We start from the raw sequence: 11280 nt of genomic DNA, 5'->3' as shown, positions 1-11280 counted from the left end.
AGGGTTTCTAGGGAGGTGTGTGATAGTTGCAGAGTGACATCTTTCCCAGCATTGTGCGCTGCCGCTCAGTTTTCCGGGAACTTTGGATGTAAATATGCCTGGGTTTGAATCCAGGTCTTCTGTTGTTGATAGAGGGGAGGGAGTAGAAAGAAATGAGGTTGGGGAAGCAGGCAAGGCCTAGATCATAGAAGACTTGATGTGCCTCCTAGGAGTGACACCAACGGTTAGGCCAGGCCCACTCTTTTAGCGCCATCCAAAAAGAGACGGGAGCTGTCCTGGTGGTTGATCGCCTCTGCTAATCTGGGAGCACCTATGTCAGCCATGGCAGAAAATAAGCAGCCAGACTGAATAACAGGGTCTCTCATATTTTGTGTACCATAGGAATTAAAACTGCTATTTTGGTTGGTGGAATGTCTACGCAGAAACAGCAGAGGATGCTGAACCGCCAGCCCGAGATTGTGATTGCCACTCCGGGCCGGCTGTGGGAGCTAATTAAAGAAAAGCACCCTCATTTGAGCAATCTTAAGCAGCTCAGGTAAGTGACAGTACCTCTCCTTTCCCTTTCCCTCCCTTTCTGAAGTGGACCTGGGGTGGCATGGTAGTATATGCAATACCTTCTCCTTATCACTGTGTGCCACAGTGTGGTGCCAGCCAGACTTGGGCCTTTAGAAAACCCAGTGTGCATGAGGAAGGTTAGTTGAGGCCCTGGGGGTGGTGGCATGTGTGTGTGTCTCTGTTGAGAGCTGCGATGGTAGTCGAGTGTGCTGTAAATGACTCCTGCTACTAACCAGGTTATGTGGATCTGTCTGGATCTGCAGGTGCCTTGTGGTCGATGAGGCTGATCGGATGGTTGAGAAAGGCCACTTTGCTGAGCTCTCACAGCTGCTAGAGATGCTCAGTGACTCCCAGTACAATCCAAAGAGACAGACCCTTATTTTTTCTGCCACACTGACCCTGGTACATCAAGCTCCCGCTCGAATCCTTCATAAGAAGCACACGAAGAAAATTGACAAAACCGCCAAACTTGATCTCCTCGTGCAGAAGATTGGTATGAGGGGCAAGCCCAAGGTCATTGATCTTACCAGAAATGAGGCCACAGTAGAGACACTGACAGAGACCAAGATTCACTGTGAGGCTGATGAGAAAGACTTCTGTCTGTACTACTTCCTGATGCAGCATCCGGGCCGCACGTTAGTGTTTGCCAACAGCATCTCCTGCATCAAACGCCTCTCTGGGCTCCTCAAAGTCCTAGATATCATGCCACTGACCCTACATGCCTGCATGCACCAGAAGCAGAGGCTCAGAAACCTGGAGCAGTTTGCCCGTCTGGAAGAGTAAGTCAGGCCTGTACCCAGAACCCAGGCTCTAGCCATTACATCAAGGTTGCCAGGACGGTGGGAGAGGGTGGGAAGCTACCTTCTGACATGGAGGCCTTATCAGTAGAAGGTAGCCCTTTTTTGCACATCATGAAATAGGCTTACTCTCACTAATGCATTTAGTTGCTAATAATGCCCAACAGAAACTTTCTTAACAATGAGTAATGGTAGGGGCTCCTGGGTGGCTCAGTCAGTTAAGCCCTTGATTTTGACTTAGGTAATCTCATAGTTGTAGGATCGAGCACAGAGCTTGCTTACGATTTTCTCTCTGCTTCTCTCTCTGCTCTTCTGCTCCCGCTCTCTCTCAAAAAACAATAATGAGTAATGGTGATGATAATACCAACTGTTATTGAACACTTAATGATACAGTAAGTATTATGCTGGCGTTTTAAATACATGACCACATGCATTGAATTCTAACATCCTTGAGAAGGAGCAGAATAGATTCATGGTTAAAAAGAGAGAATCAGATTGCTTGAGGTCAAGACCTTGGCTGTGCCACTTCTAGCTGACCAAATTACTTCAGTTGTGTTTCACTTCTCTCATAATTAGCATAACAGTATAATAATAGAAGCTAATTGAGAGGTTGTTGCATAGGTTAAATTAATTTATACATATAAAGCATTTAGAACAATGCTTGGCCCATAGTGTGCACTTGCTAAACGTTAGCTTTAATACTTACTTCGTATCATTTATTATCATTATTCTCATTTTATAGATTGAAAACAGTAAGATCTAGGAAAGCTTGCCCAAGGTTTCTCATCCTGAAAGTGACAGAGCTGGGCCTCAGACAAGCGTGTCAGGCCCAGAGTGCATGCTGTGTCCTACTGTGCTGTCACTGTGCATCTCTTTTTGGGCCAGACTGATGCTCAGACAGCAGTGTGCACGTCGTCAGGATAAGGGCCTGTGAAGGTTGAGGTTGAGTCTAGATTGACTTCTGCACTGTGTTTTGTCCAGTTACAGAGTGATTAGTTTCCAGAACAAGTGTCTGGTTTACCTCCCTTGGAATGTTGCCAGATAGAATTTAGTGGTTTACTTGATCAGAGAGTAGGAAACGATGGCCCATGGACCAAATCTGGCTCACTGCTTGTTTTTATAAGTACAGTGTTACTGGAACACAGCAAGGCCCATTTATTTATTGTTTCTGGCTGCTTTTGCACAGAGAACAGCAAAAGTTGAGTAGTTTCAAAGCCCAAAGTGATTTACCATCTGGCACTTTACAGAAAAAGTTGCCACCATTGACATAGAGCTGCGGTCTAATGTTTTATAAATTTTAATTTGCATACATTCTTGTGCCCTACATCAGAGCTACAGGGAGTGGGGATTCTGAAAAGTCCAGAATCTTACGTTTCGAAGACATACATACCTCAGGTGCTTTTGACTTTCTTTGAAGTACGCATACATTAAGAAACATTACCCAGTGAAATTATGTCATGCTTACTATGAACCGGGCACTGTTCTAGGTAATAGAACAGTGAATAGTGCAAAGTCCTTACTGTTATGAGGTTTATGTTCCAGTGGAGGGAGATGATAAATTGAAAAGCAAGTTTGTAGTTTATAAGGTGATGCTGAGTGCTGAGGAGCAGAGTTGTGCAGACTGTGGGGTATGGTCAGGGAGGTTTCTCTAAGAGGGAGGGGTTGTAGCAGAGTGTGGACAAAGCAAGGAAACCGGAATGTCTGAGGAAGACCTTGTAAGGCCTAAGGTGTAGCAAGTTTAATGGTTTAGAGGCCAGGGCATGTTTGGCATGTTTGAAGGAAAGCAAGGATGTGTATGTGAGGGAAGTAAGTGGGACGGTGATAGAAGACGAGGTCTCTGACCTAGAATGGGCTTGACCTCATTTAAGTTACTGAAGGTAGCCTTTTATTGCAGGGTGTGGCTTATCGATTGTGGTCAGCGAGACCCCACTTTGGATCCTGGCTTCACAAGTGAACGGCCGTGTTTATGCCTTGGGAGTTAATCTGTCTGAACCTCAGTTTCTTTATCTAGTGTATTCAGCAGGTGGTAAGAATTTGATTAATGATAGCTGTTAGTTGTTACTAATGAGCTTTGTCTCTCCACCACAGTTGTGTTCTCCTGGCAACAGATGTGGCAGCTCGGGGCCTGGATATCCCTAAAGTCCAGCATGTCATCCATTACCAGGTAGGGCAGTAGAGACTTTGTTGTGCTAACTGGGGAATTTTTTAGGTGAAGGTTTGGGGAGGGAGCAGGAGGGAGGAGGAATTGTTGGTCCCAGGGCCTCATGCAGCAGAGTACCACTGGCGTCTAGTGACCGACTAGCTGCTGTCACTTTCAGAATACTCATGAGATTTCTTTTTTTTTTTAATACATAATTTATTGTCAAGTTGGCTAACATGCAGCGTATACAGTGTGCTCTTGGCTTTGGGGGTAGATTCTCGTGATTCATCGCTTACATACAATACCCAGTGCTCATCCCAACAAGGGCCCTCCTCAGTGCCCATCACCCCCCCCCCCAAACCCCCGCCCGCCCAGTCAACTCTCCAGTTGTTCTCTGCATTCAAGAGTTTGTGAGATTTATTCTTTTTTTTTTTTTTTTAATCTTTTCTAATGTTTGCTTATTTTTAAGAGAGAGAGTACGTGCACGCAGGAGTGGGGAAGGGGCAGAGAGTGAGGCACAGAATCCGAACCAGGCTCTAGGTTCCACACTGTCAACACAGAGCCCCACTCGGGGCTCGAACTCATGAACCATGAGATCATGACCTGAGCCGAAGTCGGACCCTTAACCGACTGAGCCACCCAGGCACCCCTCATGAGATTTATTCTTAAAAAACCTCTTGGCATTTCTGATGTCACATCGTCCCTTTCTCTGATTTGGACAAACTAATTGATACTTACTGGCAGGTTAGAGTCTTGTTTTCTTTCATGGAATGGGCATAGTAGCATGTAAACTGGCTATCCTGGTATAGAGAAATAGAAGAGTGTGGTAGCTTAAGACCTTCCTGGGCTTAAATCCCAGCCATGTAACTTTACGCAAGCTATTTTAATCTCTTTAAACCGTATGTTTTTATTTGTTAAATGGAAGTTATTATAGTATCTACTTTTCTAAGTTTTTTATTTTAATGTTTATTTTTGAGAGAGAGAGCATGAGTAGGGGAGGGGCAGGCAGAGAGAGGGGACACAGAATCCGAAGCAGGCTCCAGACTCTGAGCAGTCAGCACAGGGCCCCACGTGGGGCTTGAACTCACAAACTGTGAGATTATGACCTGAGCTGAAGTCAGATGCTTAACCGACGGAGCCACCCAGGCGCCCCTCTGAGTTCTTATTAAAGTGAACTAAGTTATTATGTGTGAAGAGCTTAGAAAAACAGAAGGCACATCCTAAGCACGTACTAAATGTCAGCTGCTATTGATACTGACATTAATTAGTGCATGGACCTGGTGAATATTAGCATAGCGTGGTGGTTAGGAATATGGGCTCCAAAACCACACTTGGAGCATTTGAATGCTTGTGGCCTGCTTCATAGTTGGTTAGCTTTGGGCACGTTACTTGGCATCTCTGGTTTTCAGTGTCATTGTTTGTAAACTGGGAGTCATAATGCTGCTGAAACCCTAGGGTGATGATGAGAATTAAATGGGCTCCTGCTGATGAACACCTCCCACAGTGCTAAGTACCCAGTAAATGGTAGCTATCTGGCGTTACTATTTCTCCTTTCTAATTCCTCATGCTTTAAAAAGTCTTTCAGGCTGCCAATTCTGTTTAGCAAATCTTTCTTCATCCTTTTTTGGGCGAAAGAGGCTGAGTCAGTCTTTGTGGGAGATATCCAGATGAACAAAGCATAATCCTGGCCCCAGAGAAGTATCAAATCCACTAGAGGAGATGAGACGACCATAGCCGTAATTTAAGGCGGAAGGTGTTAGAAAGTTGTAAAATACAGTGGGAGAGAAAAGTAACTTCCAGTTTGGGAGGTCGGAAAGAACTTCCTAAAAGATGCTTTGCATTTAAGAATGGGGAGGATCTGGGTATGTAGAGGTGGAAGGAGGAAGGAACGTGTGGAAGTGGGCAGTTGGCCATGAGTTGGGGCGTATGTTGGGAGGAGAAAGTGAAGAATGGCCGGTAGACCTCATTTCTAGCACCATTATGAACAGTTCATAGCGGCGCTGAGAGCTGCATTGGAAATGATCGTGTTATCTGGACTCGGTGGAGAAGGCTGTTGTTGATCAGTGGTGTGTGCCACAGGAGTGGGAAGGGATTGTCAGTGCCCATCCACACCTGTGGGTGACATGTCCAGTATATATTAGAGTGGAGGCAGTGGAGCCCAGAGGTCAGCATAGACTTTGAAGTTGGACTGCTGTGGTTCAAATTGTGGCTCCACTGTTTATTAGGGGGTATTGCTTAACATCTGTGTGTTTCAGTTTCCTGGTCTATAATACGGATAATCACGAAAGCATCTATTTCGTGTTGCTGTTTGTGAGGAGTAAGTGAGATAATACATGCAAATGCTTAAAATTGCCTGGCCCGTTGTAACCACTCAGTAAATGTTGGTTCTGATTACCATGTTCAATCATTCATGTAGAGTTACTGAAGAACCCGCAGAGTTTCTTTAGTTAGAGTGGGAATTATGGTCAGAGCTTTGGCTCAGGAAGATTACAAAGGCAGTTTTGGGTTGGGTCAGGGAAAGTGGGGAGGACGAGAGAAGAAATAAGAAGTGACTGTCATTGTTCTTTTGGGTGGTCACGAGGGTCTGGAAGCAGGGGAGGGCAGAACAGGGGCCATGGGAAGGCAGACCCTGCACAGTGAATGGGCTGAAGAATTAGGACTAAGGGAGAAGGGCTGGATCGGTCCACATTGCTGGAGAGGTTTCTGCTGCCTGACTGGGAGGGAGGGAGGTGCAGCATTGGGCTGCTGGCCCTGAGGGGAAGAGCACGTTGGGTGACGGCCACACGTTGACATCCCTGTTCCACCTTTGGCAGGTTCCTCGCACCTCGGAGATCTATGTCCACCGAAGTGGTCGAACTGCTCGGGCCACCAATGAAGGCCTCAGCCTTATGCTGATTGGGCCTGAGGATGTGATCAACTTTAAGAAGATTTATAAAACCCTCAAGAAAGATGAGGACATCCCACTGTTTCCTGTGCAGACAAAGTACATGGATGCAGTCAAGGTAGAAATAAGTGTTACAAACCCAGTGCTAACGAGGGAAGGGATCACGCCGCAGCCTCACCTTGCTGGGAGGCTCTGGCAGTAGGAACCTTAGAAACTAAGTAATGATTCTGCCAACAGCTAACAGGCAGATTCGTTAAAAAAAGGAATGGGGACACTGGATGTGGTGGGAGAGAGAAATTGATGAGTGTGAAAAAACCTGGGGAATTTTCTTCCTGAGCCCTTTCTTCACTGCCTGCCCCTGGAGCCTCTGCCACTCCCTGTCCACTGGACAAGGACCATGAGCGTGGCTGCCTGGACATTGCATCCGGTGGTTGTAGGGAAGTAAGGTCAGCTTGTCTCGCTGAGGCACATACTAAAGGTTTGTCACATTCCTGAAGCAAATGCCAGTAATTCCTACCTTTGGGGTTTTACATTTTAACTCAGTATGCATTCAGCTGAGCAGGTGCTGCTAACTGTGGGCCATCGTGTGTCAGGTACCAGAGCCGGGTGGGTTTTCTTCCATAGAGATCCACTGGCTCGTGAGGCAGGCTGAGCCCGTGCTGAAGTTTAGGTACAAATGGAACACCATGGCACTGGTGGGCATTGTGGTTATATTGGTAGGAGAGGAGGTTTCCTCCAAGCTTCTCGCCTGTAGAGAGGTAAAGAGCAGACAGAATTCCAGGAATTGAGGGAGCAAAAGCATGGAACCCTTCAAGGACTGTTGGTTCCTCTGGCTCGAAAGGAGTGTTAGCCGTGTGGGGAAATACAGTGGGAGGTGAGCTTGGAAGAATGGAGATGACAGAGGATTTCCCGTCAGGAAGGTCGGGAGCCACCCTGGCTTCCTGTGGCTCCTTTCCCCCGCACCACAAGGTCTCTTCCATTTGTCCCGTGTTTCCTGTCATTGCAGCCTGGCCCCGACACCCACAAGCAGGAGAGTTGAAATGTTTTTGGCAAAGGACGACATGGAAGAGAGAAGGCGGTTCTCTGACTTTGTCGACCCCGTGATCAGTCACAGTGGGGCCCTAACTCAGGACTATTGGGGTGTTTCAGGGTCCCAGCTCAGCTTGGGAGCTGTCGGTGGTGTCTGGGGAAAAGAGTTCCCTCTGGACACCTGGAGGTTGGCAGTCCAGCTGCGGTGAGCTTCCAACAGGTGGGGCTGTTCAGGTTTGTCATTTGGAAAGCTGGCTCTTGTGATTTCATGTGTTCGCACTCGTGCGCCGATTGCCCTCTTTGCTTTTGTCAGGAACCAGAACAGATTCATTTTGATGGGAGCTGATCTCAGGGGCTTTTTTGAAAACCACAACTTCTATGAGCCTTTGCTTCCTAGAGGCTCAAGCTTCTGTCAAATGAACACTCTCTCTACTCCTTTCCCCCAGGAACGAATACATTTAGCTCGGCAGATTGAGAAAGCTGAATATCGGAACTTCCAGGCGTGTCTGCACAACTCTTGGATCGAGCAGGCAGCAGCTGCCCTTGAGATTGAGCTGGAAGAAGAGATGTATAAGGGTGAGCGGGCCGGGTGGGATTTGAAGGATACATTCGGCATTTTCCCTTCAACTTTTGTCTCGTTGGAACCTCCTCACAACCATGGGTCCTTTTAAAATGAGCAAGATGCCTTTTCTTTCTTTGTAACAGGCTTTAGACCCAGATGAGCCTACGGCCCTTGGCCTTTGTTCCCTCTGTCTTATTTGTCTGGAGCCTTCGGCTGCCTCCTTCATGTGGAAAGGCAGTGGAGTATAGCAACATTAGGGGTAGGCTCTGTGGCCTGGCAGCCAGTGCCGGTCCATTCCCTTAACTGGCTGTGTGACCAGGTTGAGTTCCTTAACCTCTCTTTTGTACCTAGGCTGTCATCATGTATAAGACGCAGGTCCTAAAGTTCCTACCTCCTGGGGTTATTGCAAAGATGGCTTGAGTTGATGAGTGTGAAGTGCCTGTCACAGTGCCAGCAAATAGAAAGTATTTGGTACATTTTAAGGTATTTACGATCATTATTGTTACTGTTTATCGTCTCCGGACATAAACAGCAGGAATTACTGTCCTTTTACATATGGAAACTAGAGGCTCACGGAAAAGGAGCAGTTTGCACAGGGAAACAGCTCTACTACTGGGCCTTTCCTGAGCCCCTATTCTGAATGTGGGCAAGAGCCTAAGGATCCAGGGATGACTCTGTGTGGTCCCTGCTCTAGGAAAGCTCTTGAGTCTAAGAAGTGGTAGAACCAAATCTAGAACTGATGACACCAGAGTTAGATCCAGTGTTCTTTCCATCCCACAGGTGGGCAGCTCAGCTGAGGTGTTGGCTTTCCCGGTGCCAAAGCCAACAGATTGGGAGGCTGACTTAAGCTGTCTGCTCAATATGGAAGCTGGGAACCAAACCAGGGGGCTTGGTGACAAGGAGCTGTTCCTTCTGTTAGCTCAAGCGTGGGCTCTTGACAGGTCAGGCCCTGGCTTCCCTTCCCGAGGACAGGCTGGTGTGGAGGCCTTGACTGTGCCGGCCTCCACAGGTGCAGTCAGTGCTGGTGGTGAGGTACAGGAGAGCTGGGCTGCAGACGGTGTTCAGTCTCCTGGAGGCTTTGTACCTATTGAGTCACAATGGTCATAGGAAGAAAATTGGTCTTCGAGTCAGGAAACCTGGGTTTTAATCTCAGTTTGACAGCTAGCTAGCTAGCTAGCTAGCTCTGTGACCTTCAGCAAGCGACCTTGACTGTAAAATGGAGAGGATTCTGGTCTTAGAGACTTTTTTTTTTGAGTGAAGACAACGGTGGCCCTGAGTATCCCCCTCCTAAATGGTGTTGGAAGTTAGCCAACACTAGCTTCCATAGAGAAGTTTTGAGCCTTGGTTCTCCAAGAGTTCTAAAACATTTTCTTAAAAAAAAAAAAAAAAAAAAAATTTTTTAACGTTTTATTTATTTTTGAGACAGAGAGCATGAGCAGGGGAGGGGCAGAGAGAGAGGGAGACACAGAATCCGAACCGGGCTCCAGGCTCTGAGCCGTCAGCACAGAGCCCGACGCAGGTCTCGAACCCACCAACCGTGAGATCATGACCTGAGCCGAAGTTGGATGCATAACTAACTGAGCCACCCATGTACCCCTAAAACGTTTTTCATCACAAGTATCCATCAAGGGAAACAAAATGCTTCTACAAATCACAATAAATACGATGTTTTGTATTGTGTTTTAAGGAAGAAAAACTGACCAGCAAGAAGAGCGTAGGAGACAAAAGCAGATGAAGGTCTTGAAGAAGGAGCTGCGCCATTTACTCTCCCAGCCGTTGTTCAAAGATGACCTGAAAACCAAGTATCCGACTCAGTCTGGCAGGCTGCCCACGCTCACGTCTGCCCCGAGAGATGGTGAGTCTGCTTTGAGCTGCCTGGCCAAACAGAAGAAGAAGAAGAAGCAGCAGCAGCCGAAAGATAAGCAGCAGGAACAGCCGCAGCCAAGTACAAGTGCAAATTGACCACCCTCCAGGTCAGAGTCTGTGGGTGACGGCACGTCGTTTCTGTGTTCTCTGGTTGTATGGAAAACCCGCCCGCTTTGCGTTCCACTCCACTGTCCGCCCCGGTTATAGAAATCTCCCTGTTCCTTGCCAGCGCCCACTGCAGGCGAGACCTCGTGCACATTTGTGTTGTTTTGGAGTAAGAATTCTATGCAGCAGCTTATATATTTCTGTATTCCAGTGTGTACAGGCTTCTTGTACGTTCAGCTTGGTTTTCTCAATTAAAAACAGTAGTCAGAGCCGGCGTGGTATCCTGAGTTTTTGGCTGGAACGTAGCCACGCTAATCCTTTGGCTGCAGATGCATGTGGGGGGTGTGTCATCCCACTGGACGGTGTGGATGGAGCAGCTCGCCTTCGCTTCGTCGCTGCTTTTCTCCACAGCAGACCCCTCGCGGCTCTTCAGCTCTCTGCCGCTCACTCACGGCTTTTGCCTTGTCTGAGCCACTCCGCAAGATGGGCCGAAAGAGGCTGCCGTTCTCGGGTTCCAAGAGAATACAGGCGTCCTTAACGTCAGAGCCGCTCGTGGGGAGGCCGGTGACGGCACGCTGAGTCTGGCACGGCGAGGCACTCGGGCTCTGGCGCCAGCCGGTTTCTCCCGCCTTTTCGCTCCCCTCCCGTGTGACTGAACGATTGTCGCCCGTGGGTCCCACGTGCCGCTTCCCCTATCCTGAGCCTTTTATACAAGCTTGTCCCTCCGCCTGCTTTCCTTTCCCATCCCTGAGCACTGCGGTGTGTGCTTTGGGTCCCTGAGCCCCCAGGAGGACATAGTGTCCTGTGGCTCCCACAGTAGCCGTGCTCCCCCTCTTCCTAGCACGTGGCACGTTGTATTGTCTCTGCGAAGCTCCTGGACAGCATAGGCTGTTTTTATGATCCCTTGCGGCCCTGGGGCTTAGGTCAGGGCATCGTGTAGGTACCTGCTGAGGGAACTAGCGACCTTTTGGTGCCACCCGAGCTTTCTCTGGCTTAGTCTCGGTGAATAGCCACAATTGCCAGAGAAGCATAGATTTCTTCACAGCTAAGCCTGGGCTTCTAAACAGGTGTCTCCTCGGCTTCACGGTTGACAAGGTTGGCAGGATGGCGGCGGTGTTCTCTCGGCCCCCCTGTGTAACCACAACGGGACCCCTGGCCTGAACTCAAAATCGGGGATCCCTGAGTGTTGACCAAGTACTAAACACCGGTACGCACTTTCATGTTTTATCATTTAATATGACAAGGTCCTGACGTACAAGTCCCAGTACCTTTTTGTAGTTGAGAAGGTGGATACTGAGCAGTTAAGACGGGCTCAGGATCGCAGAGCAGCCAGGTGGCAGAC

The 11280-nt window shown here is 48.2% G+C and overlaps 1 protein-coding gene across 4 annotated transcripts in view; it reads left to right on the top strand.

The window, feature by feature from the left end:
• The window catches only part of DDX24 (DEAD-box helicase 24), a 32461-nt gene extending 22254 nt beyond the window's left edge, over positions 1 to 10207 (top strand). For 3 of the 4 annotated variants that reach the window (XM_042990457.1, XM_042990456.1, XM_007094931.3), the window contains exons 4-9: positions 382 to 535; positions 819 to 1334; positions 3441 to 3516; positions 6306 to 6494; positions 7852 to 7981; positions 9655 to 10207. In XM_042990457.1, coding sequence (XP_042846391.1) covers positions 382 to 535; positions 819 to 1334; positions 3441 to 3516; positions 6306 to 6494; positions 7852 to 7981; positions 9655 to 9929 — 1340 coding nt within the window. In that variant the 3' untranslated portion in view covers positions 9930 to 10207. The other variant, XM_042990458.1, reaches the window with a different exon arrangement.
• Positions 10208 to 11280: the final 1073 nt, after the last annotated feature.

Source organism: Panthera tigris, chromosome B3 (assembly GCF_018350195.1).
Source record: "Panthera tigris isolate Pti1 chromosome B3, P.tigris_Pti1_mat1.1, whole genome shotgun sequence".
NCBI lineage: Eukaryota > Metazoa > Chordata > Mammalia > Carnivora > Felidae > Panthera > Panthera tigris.
This window is presented reverse-complemented; position numbering and strand designations above follow the sequence as displayed.